The 21,517-nt window shown below is 47.1% G+C and overlaps 1 protein-coding gene across 4 annotated transcripts in view; it reads right to left on the reverse strand.

Moving 5' to 3' along the window:
• The window catches only part of ANKRD33B (ankyrin repeat domain 33B), an 82,743-nt gene that overhangs the window by 33,716 nt on the left and 27,510 nt on the right, over positions 1–21,517 (reverse strand). For all 4 annotated transcript variants that reach the window (XM_045787148.2, XM_087867976.1, XM_087867975.1 and 1 more), the window contains exon 2: positions 775–904. In XM_045787148.2, the coding sequence (XP_045643104.1) occupies positions 775–904 (130 nt within the window). The remainder of the gene's footprint in view (positions 1–774; positions 905–21,517) is intronic.

Genomic DNA, 21,517 nt, shown 5'->3' on the forward strand with positions numbered 1-21,517 from the left:
CAGCTGAGAGCCTGACTGATCGAACAGATTAATCTTGCAAGCCAAGAATTTTCAAAGTGGTCAAGTGACAAACCCACTTAACACCACAGGGACAAACGATGTGTGGTCCGGAAGGGATGAGCACGTGGTTGTCTCCGAAAACGTCCAAGGATGATTCTAGAAGAGGATAGCCACAATGCGCTCGGCAGTGATGGCAGCCAAGTTCCACTTGTCGCAATGACCATCCTGGGCTGAAGGATGCTTACTGGGAGGTTCTCTCCCTAACGGTCCCGCCTTGTTACACTGATACCCTCTCAGCAAATAGCTCCTGGCATTTCTTTACATCTATGGGTAAGTGTAAGTTTCCTTGTAAATATGTCTACCGGGTCCAGTCACCACCAGCGAGGGTAGTGAGCTCACCAGCATCTCTCCGTTCCCCATCTCCAAGCACTGGGGCGGGGCGGGGGGGCGATGCTCTAGGCGAAGGGATAACGAGGCTGGGTTTCTGCTGCAGCTTCACAAAGTCCGGGCAGTATCAGAGCGAGATGCGCCCAACCGTGAGCTCTGCACAAATAAATTGCATCGTCCCCAAGGCACATGGAGAATGCGTCCGCGTCCTGATCAGCCTTTTCTTGTGCCTTGTAGCAGCAGAACAGATTTCTGATCAATTCCCGTCCTTATATTAATCTTACAAGCTGAGTTCATGTGCCAAGCCCCGCTCCGCACCCACCCCCCACCTCCCGGCAGCTGCTCCCCAGCCTCAGCTCTGGGAGGGAAGGCAAAGCCGGGTCTTACCTGCCTGTGCGGCTGTGATTAGGGCCGTGTTCCCCTCGCTGTCCTGCCAGTTGACATCAACGTGGGGGCACTCTGCTAAGACCACCACAGTATCCACAAAGCCGTGGTAGCAGGCGACAATAAGGCCAGTCTAGAAGTGAAGAGGGAAGCGGGTCAGAGGGGCAGAGCCCAAGCATCACCCCTGCAGACCCCGCGTGCACACACTGTCCCCCCGTGGTGGGGACACAGAGAACCCCGAGTCCCGATTCTGGCTGGCAGTTTAGAACAAACCAGACATTCATTCACTCTCGAATGTTCATTGAGTGCTGACCACGAGAGAGGCACGATGCCTGGGAAACGTCCTGGAACCAAGATCCCTGTCCTGTATTGTGTGCTTTCTAATGGGGGGACAAACAGCAAGTTAGAGACCTACCAGATGAGTGATGACAGAGTGTGTTAGAAAGGACACTAGGGTAAGAAAGGCTGTGAGTGCAGGGGGGACGTGGCTCATCTCCAATAGGGTGCTTGGGGTGGGCTCCCTGGGGAGGAGGCAGTGGACGAAGATGCGAAGGAGGGGGGGAAGAGCCAAGGGCCGTGGAGGGGGAGCACCCCTGAGAGGCCCGGGGGCCGGAGCCGCGAGAGCCAGAAGGAGGATATCAAGGGGCATCGGATCCCCAGAGGCCACAGCACAAAGGCTGAGACAGGCTGCGTTTTGAGCAATCAGTTATCAGGTGCCCTCATCAAGTCTAGCTGCTGGATGGAAACAGAGTCTAGGAGACCAGCCTGGATGCGGGGAGACCAGTCAGGAGGGGTGGTATCATAAAAAATAAATACTTGGACTTTGTCCCCAGTTCCTGGCACCCAGCAATGAAAACCCTTAGAAATTACAGTTGTTTATACGTTAATGAATGATGCATATCGGGGGCAGGGTGCTGGTGGCTTCAGGATGAAGACCAGTCTCTAGAAAGATGGGGTTTGGGTGGCGTCAGGGTTGGTGACACACTGAAGTGTTAGGAGGGTGGTGCCCCCGACCACCATGCAAGTAAGAGGTTAGATCTTGCCGCTTCTCTGCACCCCCCCCCACCCCATCACCGGGGAGGGGAGCAGAGCTGGAGACTGAGTTCGATCACCAACAGCCAATGACGGAATGCTTAGAGCAAATCAGGCCTACTTAACAAAAGCTTCATAAACACCCCTAAACAATGGGGTTTGGGTGGCGTCAGGGTTGGTGACACACTGAAGTGTTAGGAGGGTGGTGCCCCCAGAAAGGGCAGGCAAGCTCCCCACCCTGTTCCCATACCTCACCCTGAGCACCCCTTCTATCTGGCTGTTCTTGACTTTTATCCTTTATAATAAACCAGTGACCGTCAGTAAAGCGCTTTCCTGAATTCTGTGAGTTATTCTAGCAAATTATCAAACATGAAGGGGGAGGTGTGGGAATCCCCAAATTTGTAGCCAGTTGGTCAGAAGGTGACCCCTGGGTTGAGACTTGTGGGATAGCTGTGGAGTCTGCGCTAACCCTGGAGAGTTAGTGTCAGAATTATCTGAATCGCTGGAGACCCTGTTGGTGTCGGAGAATTGGAGAACTGGGATGGAAAAACCACGCATATGTGATGTTGGAGAAACAGACATCGCAGGGACTCGTGCAGGTGCTGGGCCAGCGATGACAGCGGTCAGCCGTGAGCCAGGAAGCAAGCCCTCAGCAGACCCCGACCTTGCTCTCAGATTCCCAGGCTCCAGAACCATGAGAAACGAATTTCTGCTGTTTGATCAGCCATCCACTTTCTAGTATTTTGCTGTAGCCACTGAGCTGACTAAACACTTGGTGACAAAGGAAAATGATCTAAGGCTCCTTGCACACATGGATTCGGTGACACGCTAAAATTCAAGACATGGCAATCCAGAGCTACGGATCACGTGACGCTGAGCACTGCCAGCCGCACGCACCACCGCACGGGGGACGCAAAACTTTCGTGTAGAGCAACTCCACAGTGACCCAGCTGTATGTGGGCCAGCTCTTTAACAAGAATGTCATTTCTCGTGGAACAAGGTGAGGGCACGGGCAATCCCACCTGCTTATCTCAATAAGCTCCTGCTTGCTGTCCCAAAAGAAGACTGAGTCACAAATATTAGAATTTTTAGTTTTAGAGACGACCACAGATTTATTTTACTACTGACATCCCCTTGGCAGCATAAGGAACTCCATAATGTTGTGACTACAGTAAAGCCTATTTAATATGCCGCAGCTCGGGCCTTCTTTGAAGTCAGTCATTCCGTCCATAGAGTGAAATGGTTCACAAGAATTTAATTTAAAAGAGAAGAGAGCACGAGTGAGCCCAGGCTTTCAGTGTCTCTGATAACTAGAGTTCACTGCCACCAACATCTGCATTCTCCCACCCTACCTGTCCGCTCCCTGCTGCGTAAGCGGTCCGGAAAACCTGTGATTCCACTTGGTATGCACGAAAATCTCATTTTGAAATTCTTTGCATGGAGGTTTATCTCAAGTGTCGGACAATTTCCTGACCTATAAATAAGGCTTGCTGAACACAGCGTAGCCTCTTCCTTTTTACAGAATGACACAAGAAATTTGTATTTATTACAGAAAAGAAATTCGAAAACAGGAAAGACAAAAAATCCAGACACACACAATCTCACAAACACACAGACACACACACACACGCACATTTCCTCTGCACCCAAATGGGATTACTTGCTATGTTTCAATGAGGACTATGACAGCGACGTCTTTTCGCATCAATTGAAACACCTGTGTGTCAACGTTTCCACCAGATGCGGAACATTCTACTCTATGAGGGCAGAATCATAGGTATTTAATGCATCCCCACTCTTGCATGTGGAGACTGATTCCTGTTTTTCCCTATTATGAGGAAAACCTGCAATGAAAATCTCTAGAACCATGGCTTCATGCATCTCATTCCTTACTGTCTCAGGAGACGTTCTTTGAAGTAGAATTTCTGGATTAAAGGAAAGAGATATTCTGAAAGCCTAGAACACATATTGAAAACCTGTCCTTCAAAAACATCCCAAACGGCACCCAGCTTTGCCAATCTGGCCATCCAGTCTTTACTTCAGGACTCCAGGTTAAAAGGAGGAATTTCCATCAGCGGATAAGAAACCAGTGTTCCCCAGCACTCCTTAGCACCTGGCTCTTGGTCCTGCGCTCTCTCTACCGGGATCGTGCTCACCTCCATTCCTTGCTGCCACAACCACTGGGAGGGCCCGTTCTGGAACCACAGCCCCTTCTGACCACCTAAGATAAGACTTCCCAAAACGCGCAGCACACCGCTGCTGATAGTAGCCTTGGAAACTGCAGCACAACCTTCGGTCGGAAATGAAGATGACCAGGGGAAAAAATAGCAACCTTAATTTGAGGGCTCAGGATAAAATGGTATTGGATACCTCTTGTCTCCCAACACAGACTGACTTACATTACTATTAAAAACAATAACTGTCAATCCCCACCCTCTGGGGGTCTGCGGCACCCTTGGACCATGGTCTCCCAAGACAAACCACAACAAAAGACTTGTCACAAAGGCAAATAAATAGTAACCACTTGCTAAACTGACAGAAGCCCACTTGCAGATGGTCCCTGAAGCCACATATAGGCTGTGTTGTTTTTTTAATTACAAGCAAAGTGACCATGAGAATAAAATAATATTATTCAGAAAAAATCAGTAAACATCCTACAAGTGGAAGCCTCCATTTGGACATCAGCTAGAAATTCAAGTCCCTCAAAACACAAGCTTAATTTCTAAGTCTACACGCCATAGAAATGTTGGCGTAACAACAACAACAAAATGAGTTGAGATCTTTCTGCTTAAAAACTGTAAGGGTTTGCACAACAAAAAACAAAAATATATAAATCAGAACCCCATTCCTCGCAGGAAGAAAGGAGGATCTAACACCAGGGTTTAGTAACATCATTTATTATAGTGACAGATGAAAGAGGTGCAGGCAGGAGGAAGAAAGGTCATCAACACACACACACACACACACACGCACACACACACGCAGAAAATGCAGAGGAAAAGGTGTGGGAATAGAGTGTACACGATGGTTAATCTTAGGTATCATAATTTTATGTTGTACCCAGATATTTGGTCAAACATTATTCTAGATGTTTCTGTGAAGGTTTTTTTGTGTTTTTTTTGGACAGGACTAACATTTAAATCAGCACACTAAGTAAAGCAGATTGCTCTCCATGCTGTAGGTGGGCCTCCTTCCACCAGTTGAAGGCCTGAATAGAACAAACACAGACCTCCCCTACGCAAGAAGGAATTCTTCCAGGGGACCATCTTTGGACTTGAACGACAACTCTTCCCTGGGTCTCTAGCCTGCCAGCCCACCCTGCTGATTTTGGATTTCCCAAGCCCCCGCAATTGTGTGAACCAATTCCTTAACAGAAAAAATGTGTGTGTGTGTGTGTGTGTGTGTGTTTATCCGCCTAAACAGTTACATGTAGTTGTTATATAGTTACGTATAGCTAGACAGATATATACCTATATGTTTGTGTGTATCTAGCTAAATATAGATAGAGATACACAGACATAGATAGACATAGACGTAGATATACAGATACCTACAGAGACACAGACTCTATCGGTCTGTCTCTCTGGAGACTCCTGATTAAGACAAGGTCGGTGGGAAAGGGCATTTTGAAGGAACTGCTTTTTACTATTTGTTTCTGTACAGTTCACATCCTTCAAAACAAAGTATTTGTGAGGCACTTACATGATTTTAATTCACAATGAAAAACAAGTACAAGTAATGATGTTTACATCCACAACGCTCTCATTAGGAAATACAGTTTTATAACAACCACTGTAAACAGTGGAGAAAAGAACCATCCGTGAGGAGGAAGGAGGGGCAGCGGGCAGAAGACACCAGGAGCTGACAAACAGCCAAGCAAATAGACCAGGACACCAAGAAGCACATACGAACCCAGCGGCCGTATGGTACAAAAATAGGTATAGTCATTATCCTGATCATCCAAAAGAAAAAAGATATTACCTATGTTCTAATGTGAGGGAAAAAAATCCATCGTTCATAGTATAATTTTTTAAAGCTGGGTATCAAGAGACGAAACTTGAGTTACTCGAAAATCCTTTTCAGTGCAACACGTTTTTCCGTTCTCCATAATGGTACCACCAGCAGGAAGCAGGAAACGTTCACGCGGCTTTGTGAAAGAGCTGAAGAACCTCGGTCCTCTAAAATAGATGTTATTTCTAAAAGACGCCATGAGTTTCTGCTAGCATGGGTGTGATCTGTTGGGTCAGGTGTGGCTGGCATAGTTTCAATAATCTTATTTATGATGAATAAGCACCGTGATGAGAAAGTAAATCCCAGGGCGGGAATCTGATCTACGCCGGTCACTGCTGAGCCGCCAGCTCTAAGAACAATGCTGAGCTGTGATATATTTATAGAACAAATAAATGAAAACTAGGATTTTTAATAAACAGTTTCTTCCCAGATGGTCAATGCATTTGACCTTTGCACCACCATATTTTGATGGCAAGGGTGTGGCCAACACCATCTGGCCAGCAGGCGATGTCCACCATCAGCCTTCCACCACCCCCAGCTTGGCCCGGACGCTTACCGACATGGCTCCCGCCCATTTGGAAGGCAAAAAAAGCCAGCAACCCCGCTCACATTAAGATTGCCTGAGCTTGCAGGCTTTAAATAATTCTCACCAAACTATCACTTTGTAAAATGTTGTTTTCGTGTTATACACCTCGTAAAACATTTGCAGCTTCTGTGAGGAGACATTTTAGTCTGAGAAATGCTTCTGGTCCCCTGAGACATGCTCACAACTGGGATGGCTGATGAGGTCAAGGGAGAAGCGGGAGAATGGTGAATGGTCAGGAAAACCCTTCGTCTTGGGAGAAGAGTTGTTTGCAAGCCTGGAAGTCTGTCGGACAGACGTCATAAAACACATTCTAGGCTAGCCTTCTAGAATGAAAATCTCAGCAAAGTTTTCCTTTGTTAACTTTTAAGCTGATGTGAACTAAAATCAGGGAGGGGCCTAAGAAAAGAATATTCCACTGGAGGGTGGAGGTGGGAACCCAGGATAAAAATAACCCAACCACTGGCTGCAGCTAAGACAATGGGTGAGAAGGGTGAGGTCCCTGCGAGGGGTGGGCTCCTGGCTCAGCCTCACACAGTGGAGCAGGCGCTCAGACCCGCGCAAACAAGACCGACTCAGATTTTCCACTCTGTCTTCTGAAAACACCTCCTTACCATCTAATTAAGCTATTCTCCCAATGAGATTCCCAAGGAAAGGGTACTATTCTACAAAAGTCTTCCCCTAACACTAGTTCATTATTTCAACACAGTACGGGGAAAAGGTGAGTAATGAAGCGCCAAGGCCAGCTCCACGGGCAGGAATGCTTTCCATGGGCCTAACAGGGACAGCGTAGGAGAGGTTGTACATCTGCAAGGTACGGAATCCTCAACGTGCACGGTCTTGTTGAGAAGCCCGACTGCGCATGTCAAATAGCACCGCTCCTCTTCAATTCTTCATTAAATTAAACTAAGAAATAGCTGTTGCTCCAGGCAAACCCTTCCCTACTGTCTTAGGGGAGTTGAATGAACTCAACCACAAAGCCCAGGCAGCAAACTTCCTCTCTGAAGTGTCTCCCTAAGAACTCACGGTAGAGTGCGATTTCTATGATACATTTGCTTTCTTTTAAAGACACACACTTAATAGACTTCCTAGGTGTGATTATTTTTTTAAGTGTCTTCATCCGAATTACTTCCTGTGATGTGTTATCAGAAGTTTGGAGGGTAAAGACATGTCCAGGTCTGGTGCACAGGGGGTGGGGGCGACCACCTGGCCAGCAGGCAGGTCCCAAGGGCACCCCCCACAGCAGGGTGTGGCCCCAGGCCCTCTCACAAGCCAGCTCATAGGAACGAGTCCCATGAAACATTCCATGGACAGCTCGCGCAACACACTTACTGAGGGCCCGCTTGGGCCAAGCACAGCTCAATGCTGGGGGACGCAAGGGAACCAGAGAGAAACCGGCACAGCCCCTGGCAATCTGCTGGTGCTCGAGCAACCCCGGCTCCGGCCGCTCTCTCTGGGGCTACGCACAAGCGGTCCCTGTAACCAAATACCAAATCTTGAGAAAAGGAAAACAGAAAGTAAGTAATGTAACAAACACCCCCGTCACAGTGACTACATTAACAAAGGCTAATACTCTGTCACAACTGCTTCACTCTGCTGGAAGAGATCAGCATTCCAAAAAGAGCTGACATCCCTTTTGGGGTATCCTTCCTCCCCGAGGCAACCAGTTATGTGCTGACAGGTACCCTGACTTAGCTTTTGAATTTTTTTTTTTTTTTTACCTATTCCATGTATCCATAAACAATACGTTAAATACAGAGTGTTAGTTTGTATTTAAGTATTTACGAACAGTAGTATGTCTGCGCACCTGTGAGCCCGCAACCTGACTTACTCAGCACTGGGTGTGAGATAAACCCAGGTATCAGGCAAGCACATCATCTCCACATATGGGCCCCTCGCTAGCCACTTACACCCCCAAACTATGGGAGACATTTAATTCAAACGGGTTCCAAAGTCCCACCAGTGTAAATACAGAGCGCTGAGTGGGACCTTGGTCTGGATCTCCCGAAGCACCCGAGCCAGCGCTACCTGGAAATCAGCATCTGAAAGTCAGGGTTTCTCGTCCGCGGCACCGTTTATGTTCGGGGCCCCATGGCTCTATCCTGAGAGGCGATCCCACGTATTGCAGGATGTTTAACTGCATCCCTGGCCGCTACTCACTTCACACCAGTACCATCCATTATCCCCAACTACCGGCAACCAAAAATGTCTCCAGACATTGCCCAATGTCCCCCCCCAGGGGGAGGGGCAAAATCGCCCCCAGCTGAGACCCACCTATAGAAGGGAACTAGATGGGGGTGGAATCTGCCAGAAAGCTCTCCGAAGTGGTTGCAATTTCTTACGGGCCACCACTGGTGCACACGAGTTACACCTTCTTCCACCAATATCCCACCCGTGTCCAATACTGTGAGTAATCCCGCTTTTCTTGTTCACCAGCTCGATGGGAAGTCCTTCTTACTGTCTTCAGCTTGCTTTCCCCATGGCCACTCAGATAGAAGATCTCCCACACGTTCCAGTGAATGACTGATTTACACCCTTTGCCCATTTCCTGCTGGCTTCTCTTCCTTATTGATCAGTCTGAGTTCTTTACATGTTCGAAGTCAGCTCTATCCAACAGAAATGTAACAGGAGCCACAGATAATAAGCCACATACTTCATTTTAAGTGTTCTGGTGGCCACATTAAGAAAAGCAAAAAGAATCAGGTGAAATTCATTTTAATGGTGCATTTTATTTAACCCAACATATCCCAAATATGATTATAACATCTAATCAGCATTAAAAAATTTAATGAGATATGAATGCGGCAGCAATGCTGGGAGGGTGCCCCGAGTCGTGCTGAAACCTCCCCCCGTGAGGTTTTGCTACATCTCCTGGAAAGGGGCAAAGGAAGTTGCCGTTGAGAGTTGTTGATTCAGTAATGTGAAGCTATAAATAATAAGATGAACTCACTGAGAGTCTTAGCAGAAAAACAAGTCGTTGGAAGCTCACCATCTAGGGTGTTTTGCTGTCCCAAGTAACCCTTAGCATTCCCCAAAAAAGTCCTGATCTACATCCTTCTTCCGCCTCTCCTGTCTTCCACATGCATAGGACACACACTTCCCACATGTGGGTGACAGTCCACGAGGGAGCTGGTTGGGTACACAACAGAACTTAAAAAAAAAAAAAAATGTTGGGGGGGCCTAGGTGGCTCAGTCAGTTAAGCGTCCGACTCCTGGTTTGGGTTCAGGTCATGATCTCAGGGTTGTGGGATCGAGCCCCGTGCTGGGCTCTGCACTGGGCATGGAGCCTGCTTAAGATTCTCTCCCTCCCTCTCCCTACCCCCACACTCTAAACAAAACAAAACAAAACACGAGGGCAATCCAGTTGTAGGTGTCACTAGAGCCGCCCCCACACTTGCCAGAACTGCTTGGGTAGAAGAGCATTTAGCCACGGTTCTCGAAGTGCACCGTGACTGATCTGCTATGGGTAACAAGGGAAAGGGCATTTGTCACTTCCAGAGAGAAGTTTTAGGAGATGGTGCGTGGTGTCCCTTTTTTCTGCGTTGACTATCCTTGAAACTCAGAGATGTAAAGTCTCTCAGCCTGGGTCTGGGTGAGGGCTTGGAGAGCAGAGCCCCACCCACACCTCCAGCCAACCCACAAGAACATGAATGAGCAAGAGGCGAATCTTGGGGGTTTTCCTCATCACAGCAAACGCACCATATGCAGACATAACCTACAAACACATACACGTGGAGCAGGGACAGCAGTGTATTCTTCTACACGTGTCGATCATTTTCCTACTAATTCTTTTCCTTGGGAAAAACTGCCTTTTAAGATGATGTCCTTGCTACTTGATTGGGCATACAATGTACTTTCACTTGTAACAGGATGGAGAAAGAGTTTCTGATGCTATTTTTCTTTCTTAGCTTGCAACATCAAAACTGGAGAACTCTGTCCTGCCACATATTCCAAACACGCTGACACCAGTCCTCCAGCCTGGTAACCACTGCTCCTTGTGGTACCATCAAGGGTCCCTGATCGCCTGAGCACGCTGCCACCCATGGCTTCCAACCTCAAACATGGCCGCACCAAGTCCCCATGGGGGTGCTCAGCCAGTGCCAATTTTCACCGCTAGCCCTGACTCAGTCCTCCATGCCTCCAAGCCTTTGCCCCTGGAGGGCCCTCCACCTGGAGCGCGTTCCTCACCCTCCCGGCCGCATCCCCGAGTCTCCAGGCACACACCTGGTCCTCCTGAACGTCAGGGGCCGGCCCCTCTATGCCCATCTGCTGGTGTTCTCACTGCACTGGAAGCGTTCCTCGAGGGAAGGTTGGCTCCACGTGGAGAAGCACCACCTCTTTCTGACTCTGTTTCCCCAGCACCTGGCATCTACAAGACACTCAATAAGTATCTGCTGAGTGAATGAAATGCCCCTGACGTGTTTCAGTATATCCCAGCTCACACGGTGCTCAGCTTACCCTCTCAACGGAGCCGCGGACACATGGCGACGAGCTTCGAGCCTTTTATGTCACTGACACATTCAAGCAAGGAAATTACTTGGGGTCCCAGGGAACCTCCAAGAACACAGGTGCCTTACGTGTGTTAAATATCACGCCAGGCTGGTGCCGCCAGACCTGGGCCTGAGTAACACAGGTGTGAAAGCAACAACCACATGCAAAGAAATCCAGAGCAGGCTCGAGAACTCCCCCATGAGGAATTCACTTCAAGGACATCAACAGTATGTCAAGAGAGCTGCATAAAGAGCTGTAACTGCAAAGGCCTGAAAACAACCCAAATCCGCATCAAGGGATGGTGGCCTAATTAAACACAGGCTGTGGGACACTCTGTCGCCCCCAACAGGTCGGAATGCAGGTGCTGATGGGGAAAGATCTTCAGAGGATGGTATTAGTAAAACCACCAGAACCACAGGTCAGAACAGAGCATGGGACATAACCTCTTTTGGGGTGGACTGTTCAAATGTGTGCACGGCTCCTGGAAGGTCTATATTCATCAATAATCTTTCATTTATCTGAAAGGAGATGTAAGAAATCTAGCGGGACACCTGGGTGGCTCAGTCAGTTAAGCGTCTGTGTTCAGCTCAGGTCATAAGCTTGTGATCCTGGGATCGAGCCCCACGTCAGGCTCCCTGCTCAGCCAGGAATCTGCTTCTCCCTCTGCCTCAGGCTGCCGCTCCCCCCACTGGTGCTCTCTCGCTCTCTCTCAAAATAAATAAATAAAATCTTTTTTAAAAAAGAAAGAAAGAAATCTAACTAGCCACCTTGAAGACACATATCATAAGAGAGGGGACTTAGGTTTTATTAAATATTTTAGAATTGTTTTGAAGTCCTTTCAAGGTGTACAAATTTTTTAAGTATACAAATAAAATTATTCTGGCAAAGGGGTTAAAGGTCATATTTATATTTTTATTCATGTGTTCTTGCATCAAATAAAGAGATGCCTAATAAGTTGTTTTAAATAAAAACAAACATTACTATGGAGAAAATGGAGAAAATATATCAAGAAAATTCTTTTGGAGGCAGGGCTCACCTAGCGGCCTTTGGATTAAGAATAGACAAATTCAAAGTTGTGATTCAAAACAATTTCCCTTTAGACCAAATTTTGCAAACAACATGAATTTTATTATCACTGCAAACCTCTTGTTTGGATTTATAATTTTAGAATGTTAGTCGTTTTAGGAAGTGACTTCATTCAACTATGGTGTCTCTTTAAATCCAGTATATATTACATGCAGTATACATCATTTATTATATACATATCAGGCTTGTCTTACTTTCCCAATAACGCCAATGGTTTTCCCACAGTCATTTTACCATCAGTGAGAGAAAACCAGGCCTGGTCACCAGGAGAGGCCCTCCAGGCACTGACCGTCAATTGTCAGGACATGTTCCTCCCACCATCTATCCCGAATTTTTACGACAGACACACAAAGCTCAACAGAGAACTTTAAAGAGAGAGAACTAGAAAAGCAAAATATTGTAGAAAACAGACTGGCACAGAAACCACCCTGCCAGTGAGAAAGGGCTGGCTGAGGGGACGCTACAAGCCCACCGGCCAAATCCAAAGCCAGCCCCCCTCAGGCCCGCAGACCACAGCCCAGCCAAGGCCCAGCAGCTACCCCATGCAAGACCCTGGGTCAGAGCTGCCCAGCCAGGCTGCTCCTGAATCCAGAAGCTGGGAGAGGATATGAATGCTCATTGTTCTTCTGGTCACTATGTTCTGAGATGATGTTATGTGGCATTAGAGAAACACCAGTAGGTTGTAAGAGGAGAATACTGACACACACGGTCGTAATCTTCTGCACCCCACACATCAGCAACTTAGTTTCTGTCTTAAGAACTGGATTCTTGGACTAACGCTGAATATATGTTTATACAGAGAAATACATAATTAAATAAAGTGTACTATGATTTCATTAATAACCAGCCATTGAAATCTACTAAATATTATGCTAGGTACAAGGAGATATAATTAATGTCACAAAGCAGCTAAGAAAATTTCCCCTCTGGGCTTAAATCAGAACTCACTATATTCTTCAGAAGACATGAGTACAATACTATTTTTTCCTTTATTCAAAAATGTTCTCCTTTTGAAATTAGAAAAAAAAAAAAGAAAAGGGGGTTAAAGAACATTTTTCTGGGAGGCCTGGGTGGCTCAGTTGGTTAAGCATCTGCCTTCAGCTCAAGTTCATGATCCCAGGGTGCTGGGATCAAGTCCTGCATCCCACATCAGGCTCCTTGCTCAGCAGGGAGCCTGTTTTTCCCTCTGCCTGCCACTCCCCCGTTTGTGCTCTCTCTCTCTGATAAATAAATAAACAAAATCATTTAAAAAAAGAATATTGGGGCGCCTGGGTGGCTCAGTTGTTAAGCGTCTGCCTTCGGCTCAGGGCGTGATCCCGGAGTCCTGGGATCAAGCCCCGCATCGGGCTCCTCTGCTGGGAGCCTGCTTCTTCCTCTCCCACTCCCCCTGCTTGTGTTCCCTCTCTTGCTGGCTGTCTCTCTGTCAAATAAATAAATAAAATCTTAAAAAAAAAAAAAGAATATTTTTCTATTATATAATCTTACACATTATCAAGCATCGGTAAAAATGAGGTATATGAAGAATTTTAGTCATGAAGAAAAGGCTTAAATCATAATATAAAACGAAAAAATATATACTTTAATAAATAGGTTTAAAAATTATGAACAACGCATAAAAAAATAAAAAGAAATGCACCAAAATTTCAGTAGTGATTGATTCTAGATGATGACATCATAGGTGGCTTCTTTTTCTTTATACTTTTCTGTAACAAAAAGTCCCATTTTTCCTACAATGAATCCTTCTATTTAATCATCAGAAAAGTAAAAGTTTTTAAGGAAGAAAAAATTCTGATAAAACTTCCCGGTGTCCTGCTTGTTTATCTTCTAAGCAAGTTCGTGGATTGGGAAGAACCAATACAAAAAAAAGAGAGAGCTGGGGCTTACCCTTTTCTGGAAAGAGCTGAAAAGGGTAGAAATAGATTTACAATCAAGCAAGCGATCCATAAATGAAAAATGAATTGGCCCTTTCAGGACCTGGGGGTTACCCTTAGCTTCATTTTCTGCAAAAACGACCCATAAGTTTCAAGACAGGAATCCAAATTGTCCACGACGTTGGCCTCAAAGAACTGAAACCCTCACTGGAGATTCAGCCTGTCACGCCAAAGCTCTGTCCAGCTGGTCTGCTGGAGGGTCTCAGACAATAGCGTGTTCTACTCATGATAAATCAACTCGACACGGATTTTTTTTTAAAGCGATGTTTTCACAAATACAGAGCCTGTAATCCACAGACACTGGTTTTGGGTCACACAGAGTGTGGTGTAACACAGTACAGTCCAAACCAATCAATGCAGAATAAACAACTTGACTAATTATTCCCCCAAACCACCTACTAACTGTGTTCTGATTGGTTCCCATTCAACCGTGGCCACTCGGAGTGGGGTCCCCAGACCAGCAGCAGCTCCTGAGAGCTTGTCAGGATTCCAGAACGCTGCCCCTCCCACCCCCCCAGCCTCTCCAGACCTAGTGAATGAGAGCGTGAACGTCTCAAGCCCCCAGCTGGTCTATGGCAGCAGGGTGCGGCTCTCGGATGGACACGATGATGGAGCCCAAGGTGTGAGACCTCAGTCACCCCCTTCTGGGATGCCAGAAATACAGCTCAGCTGGTTTTTTTCCATTAAGTTTTATTTTTATTGACTTTATTTTATTTTCATTTCATTTTGATTTCCTGTTTTTATTTGATTTTGATCGATTTGATTTTGATTTTGATTCTGACTTTACCTGACTGTCCCTAGTCCTGGCCCAGGTCCCTCTGGCACCCCCTCAAAATCCCACCTCATTGGTCCTGTCTGCCACCTGCTCCTTGGTCCCTCACCCTGACTCATTCCTGGTAGGGCTGGGATGCAGGGGTCACAGAGAGAAGGTGAGATGGCCAGGATTTTATGGTTTGTATTTGCCTTATAGATGGGGGAGTAGGAGCCCCAGGATAGCGCCATAAAACCAACCCAGTGGGAGGCGGGCTCCCAGGGGAGGCAGGTCACACTGAATGAAGGCTCTTTGGTCAACCCGTGAATATTTGGTCACCACGGGACAAGCTGGTACTGACGAACTACGTATGCCTGGCTGGCTGTTACGAAGGCAAAGGTGAACTGTGAAATCAGACAGTCCTTCCCCTGGGGAAAGTCAGTCTGGGGAAGCAGACAGGGAAGTAAACAACAGCAATGAGGCCTGCCCAGAGGACCAGGGGAGGGCAAGGAACCGGAAATGGGTGGGGAGAGGAGGCTGGCAGCCACCCCGCTGAGCCCAACAACAGCAGGAGGCCCAGTGGTGTCAGGGAAGCGGGGGGATGGCATCCCAACTGGCCACCAAGCACATGCAAAGGCCCGGAGCTGAGAGCTCCTGGGGAATTCGGGAAGCCAGGAAGCTGTGAAGGGTTGGCCAGGAGGGCTAAGGAGTCTGAGTCGTGTCTGAAGCTAGGGAGAACCAACCGAGGTCTGAAGCAGAGTGCACCATGATCAGAGATTCCTTCTAAATACCTGCCTCTAGGGGCGCCTGGGTGGCTCAGTCGGTTAAGCGTCTGCCTTCGGCTCAGGTCATGATCTTAGGGTCCTGGGATCCAGCCCCATGTCAGGCTCCCTGGAGCCTGCTTCTCTCTTTCCCTCTGTCCCTCTCCCTGCTTATTCTCTCAAATAAATAAATAAAATCTTAAAAAAAAAAAAGAAAGAAAGAAAGAAAGAAAGAAAGAAAGAAAGAAAAGAAAAGCCCACATCTTAAAACAAAATAAAACAAAAACATGCCTCTGGTGGGAGGTAGGGTGGAAGGGGAGAGCTTTGCCATTGTCTTCTATTTTCCAAATATTCATTAAGTATGTGCCCCACTCCCCACCTTTTTAAGCTGACTTGGCAACTCCTTTGTGATTTAAGATGTAACTGAAACACATCAGTCTGTCTGACTCATCTCTGGCAGGGCTGACAGCCTCAACACAACATTCCAGGCTCTGGGATGTCTATTCTCCAGGTGTTCATTAATGTCTTCTAACTTAACTTTTTTTAATGTAAAAATTCAAATTATAACCTTTTCCAAATGTGAGGGTTCTTGATATCATTAGTCATCAGGGAAATGCAAATTAAACCCACGCTGCGATACCACCGTCCGCCCACCAGAACGGCTAAAATTAAGAAGACAATACCAAATGCGGGTGAGGGTGTAGATCTCGTGTGTTCCCAGCAGGTGGGGGTGTTACGTGGAACACCATTTTTGAAAACTGGCAGTTTCTAATAAAATTCACCACACGCCTACCTGATGACCCAGCAATTCCACTCACAGGTATATTCCCAGGAGAAATAAAGTCTATATCCACATAAAGACGTGTATATGAATGTTCAGTGCAGTTTTATTCATAACAGGCCCAAACTGCAAACAACCCACATATTCATCATAAAAAGACTCGGTAGGGGAGCTCCGCCGTCTTCAAGCAGAGGAATAACACTCAGCAACCAAAAAGAACAGAATCCTGTTACAAGCAACAACACCGAAAGGTCTCAAACATACTGCATCGAATGAAATAAGCCAGACATTAAAAAGTACATGCTGTTTAACTCCATTTAATGAAATCCGAGGACAGGCAAAATCAATCTATGGTGACAAAAAAACAGCAAAGGGGATTATTGCAAGGGTAGGAGAGAACTTTCCAGGGTAATGGAAACGTCCTATATCTCAATCTGGGTAATATTTATATGTGTATATTCATTTGTCAAAATTCATTGAGCTGTACCCTTAAGAGTTCTGCATGCCTCTGTGTGCAAATTATATCTCAACGAAGTAACGATGGTACAAAAACCAACTTAGCCAAAGGTATACAAATGGCCGAGACCACAATGAGACCTCACGCCACATCTGCTAGGATGTCTGTCATCAAGAAAAACAAAAACCAAGGATGTGGGGAAACTGGAACCGGAGGGTGCCACTGGCAGGAGAGTACAATAGCGCCACCCTGTGGAAAACGGCTTGGTGGCTCCTCAGAAAGCTAAACCTAGAATGGCCATGAGGGCACCTGGGTGGCTCAGTCAGCTGGGCATCCAATTCTTGATTTCAGCTCAGGTCATGATCTCAGCGTCGTGGGATCGAGCACCGCTCCGGGCTTTGTGCTTAGCACGGAGTCCGCTGGAGATTCTCTCTTCCTCTGCCTCTGCCCCTCCCCGGACACGTGCTCTCTCTCTCTAGCTCTCTCTCTAGCTCTCTAAAATAAATAAATAAATCTTAAAAAAAAAAAAAAAAAAAAAAAAGAATGTCCATATGACCCAGCAATTCCACTCCTAGGTATGTAGCCAAAGGAATTTAAAGCAGGGACTCAAACAGATATTTGTACGCCCGTGTGCATAGTAGCAACGTGATTCACAAGGACTGAAAGTTACAGGCAGCCCAAGTGTCCATGAGCAGATGAATGGATGAACAAAATGTGGTCTCAGTTCTTTCTTTAAATTAAGGACTGAAATTCTGACACCCGCTACAGCATGGATGGACCCTGAAGGCATTATGATGGGGGCAAGAAGCCAGACACAAAAAGACAAATATTGTATGATTCCATCTATGTGGCAGACCTAGAACAGGCAAACTCACAGACAGAAAGGAGGTTAGAGGTTCCCGGAACTAAGGGGAGGAAGGAATGGGGGGTTACTGCTTCACGGTTACAGGGTTTCTGTTTGGGGTGATAAAAACAGACGGTAGTGACAGTTGCTGTTGTGCAACTGTCACTACCGTGAGCGTAAGTCCTGCCCCTGAACTATAAGCCAGTTACAGTGGGTAAAAGGGGAGTTCCGTGTTATTTACCACACTAGAAACAGTCGTAATGGAGTGCGCCCAAAGCCATTCAGATCTATACCTTAAATGGACAAAGTATACGTATAAATACATTTACATATACGTAAAGTATACGTATAAATATATATATTTATATATATAAATATAAAAAAATAAAAATACCTCAGTAAGGCTGTTAAAAATGAATTTAAAAAAAGAAAGAAAAGCAACTTAGTGATACTTGCATAACGCGGACAGATCTCAGAACAATTATATCGCATAAAAGAAGTCAGGCACCCCGGCGCACGCTGCGTGATTCCACCCCTGTCCCAACGCCGATGAAACTAATCCACAGTGATAGAAATCTCAGTGGTTGCCTCTGATGGGGCGGGGGGCACTGAGCAGATACTAGAGGAAATTCTATCCTGAGCTGGGGGATGAGGCACAGGTGCATGAGTTTGTCAAAAATCATCCAGCTGTTCATTGAGAATTTACTGTATGCAAATTATACCTCAATCAACTACTACTACTATAAACAATATGGCTTAAGAGCAACAAGGCATGGATGGTGCTGTGAAGGGCATGGAAGAGCAGGGCCAGAGGTGGGAAAGCAGTGAGAAGCTTCCCGTCAGTCGCCCGGAAAGAGATGGCGCCGCTGAAGGGGGTGGTGGCATGGCGGACGCTGAGGGAAGCAAAGCCAAGAGTGTTCAGACAGGAGAACAAACGCGCAGAGGTGGGGCGGGACGTAAGAAGAGGTGATTGCCTTCTGACTTGGGCCCCTGAGAAAATATCAAAGTCATCTGCCAAGGCAAGAAACACAGCAAGAAAATCCAGTGCTCTTGGTAAACAGACGAAGGCCCAGAAATCTAAAACCAACTAAAAGAAGAGTCTCACATACATACGAGATATATTCACTTGAATCAGAGGTTCATAGTAGAAAGCAAAGTTAATTTTAAAGGGCACTGGTGCGTATATAAGTCATTTTGTTGTTTTGTTTTGCTTTTTTCTGGCTGGCAATCGTTTGCCCGGCTTATGCCAAAAACAATATATCCTCCAGGCACATGCAAGACAGCATGTCCTCGAACTTTTCCCTGAGTCACTGAATGCAAGGTCTTTTGTCTCAGTAAAGCATTAGAAGGGCCTCCCTCTTCTGTTCATACCATCACACCTGCCCATTCACTAAGAAGGCAAAAAAATGGACAATGGACAGAGATTTCTTGAGTCATAATAATCCAGGCGGTAGTGACTAAAAAGATGAGACAAAAATGCCCAGCTGGGGTGCAGGGATGAGCCCAGAAAGTTGGCCTCCTAGGCAATGATGACCTTTCTTCTCTCAAAGGAGCTCAGGGCCTCCCCTTGCCACACCCTGCCCCCCCCCACCAGGTCTCTCTTCTGAGAAGGCTCCCTTTCCTCAGCTCTGAGCCATGACCCTCTCTCCCTCACCTACCTGCTAACCCTCTGTCGTGGGCTGAACTGTGCCCCACCCCCCAAAAAAGATATGTCCCAGTCCTAACCCCTGGTACCTGTGAATGTGACCTTATTTGGAAAGAGTCTTCGCAGATACAATCAAGTTAAGATCATGAGATGAGGTCGTCCTGGAGAAGAGACACAGACACCGGGAGGCCGTGTGAATTTGGAGTCAGCGAGGGGAGCGGTGCAGACACGTACCAACAACATCTTGGGGCCACCAGAGGCTGGAAGAGGCAGGAAGGACCCCCCCCTCCCCCACAGGGTCTTCGGAGAGAGCACAAACTTGCTGTCACCTTGATTTGGGATTTCTAGCCTTCGGAACTGTGAGAGGAAACATTTCTGCTGTGTAAGTCACCAACTTTGTGCTACTGCCTTCTCAAGAAGACCCCTAGGAAACGGATTCGTCAACACTCCGGCACCACATTCGCCCCGTGTCCTCCAAGCATTTCCTCCACCTGCCCTTCCCCCTCCTCTCCAGCTCGGGACGCCACCCCGAAAGCCCCTATCAGGTCACCTGCCTCCTGGCCTGACATCGCTCCACCCTCCACACTGAAGCATTCTCCCTGCTGAGAAGTGTCCATTCCTGCAGCTCCCAGCTGCCCTCGGGAGGAAAAGCCGGGGGCTGGCCCCTGCACACCACCCTTCCCCGTCCCTGTCCCCAGCCTGCGTGGGCACATGTCAGCGACACCTGTTGCAGTAGAAGCAGGTACTGTGTGGTGTGTCTGCAAAGCTCAGATCCAACCGTGCCACGCACGAGAACACTCCAGATGCCTGGTCCCTGGTCTGGCTTCTATCCTTCCAGCCAGCAGCAACCTCAACTTTTAATAAACGGCAAAATATGGCTGATTAGGGAAATGAACAGGATAAATACTCTGCAAATAGAGCCTTGAGACATAAATGTGCCTCCAAAAAAAACCCAAAAACCAAAAAACAAACAGTCTGGGCCACTAAGGCCATCAGAGAGCATCCCGTACAGGTAACAGGGCAGGGGAGCCCCCACTTGCCTAGGCTTCCGGTTAGCCCCCTGCAACGCCAGTTCTGAGCAGGGTCCTCCCGCCCTCACCCACTTGTCTGCTCCAAGATCCTAATTCCCTACAGGAATATTAGGAATGCAGGGCATCTCTAACCCCATCGACTTGCAGCTCTATAATTCAGGGTGACATGTGCCTCTCAAACTTCCCAACATCAGCGCTCACAGACTGACCGAATGCTCCAAACATCCACCCGCAAATGTTGTCACTGGTTTAATGGACTTTATTTTTTCAAGCGGTTTCAGGTTCGCCGCAGAACTGAATGGAAGGCAGAGGCATCCCCACCTGCAAAGTTTTCATACCTGAAATGACATCCAGAACAAAGGAAGGCCCACGCTATAGCCCAGCTCCAACAGTGGAGTGATAAAAGCTAAGACCGGTCATTTTTTTTTAAGAGCTTCATGGGTGGATTAGTTAAAGCGTTACACAAATTAAAAGGAAATATAGAGTCAATATATGCCATAAACTTAACAAAGAAGGAAAGGTGGTCTAGCACCCTAGCTGATTCTTCAACTAACAGCAGCTATCTTGTTGGAATACCAATGTTACTTGTTGGCAACTGCAGGAGTTCAACCACAGATAAAGTCGAGATACACAGAGGCATAATTACAGATGCGAGAAAATGCTATTAATCATCAGTGGAAACATAATGACGACAAAATGAGAGGTGGGTGTGGGGAGAGAAAGTAAGGGTAAGGTTGGGAGTGTCCTTCCGTCACACAGGAGTCCAGAAATCAAGGTGGAAATACAAGAGACTATGGCTTGCAGTGTAGGTGCCCGACAATGAGCATTTTCAATTCTAAGGCTGACATGAAGCTTCTGATTCTTGAGGAATCCACTTCCAAGACATCCATCCAGTTCAACTAGATAAGGAGCCAGGCTGCCCCACCCCTGATGTTCCCCTTTTCAGAAAGCCCTGCGTGACCTAGATAACTCTAGATTGCCGGACTGCTTGCTTGCCCCTCCCGCACCCTAATTCCTACTTCGTGTTTTAAATTCACCAATAAAGAGTGAAACCCCAAAACCCCAGGCCTCAACTTCTACCCCAAAAAATGCAGAACCGCAGACCCACGAGTGTTCCTCCTCAACACCTCTCTCCCTTTCTTTCCTTCCCTCCCTCCCCCCACCCCTCCTTACCCCTCCCTTTCTCCCTTCCTTCCCTCTTTCTGATTCTCCCTCCCTTCCTCCCCGCACCCAATCCCAGATTTCAAAGTTTCCTGATGATCACTGCTGAGGGCATCCTACAAACATAGTAAGGACCACAAGGGCTGATCCAGCAAAACATGGACTCTGGTTGGGGCCATGC

Source organism: Ursus americanus, chromosome 15, assembly GCF_024610735.1.
Source record: "Ursus americanus isolate L20-20 chromosome 15, mUrsAme1.1.p, whole genome shotgun sequence".
NCBI lineage: Eukaryota > Metazoa > Chordata > Mammalia > Carnivora > Ursidae > Ursus > Ursus americanus.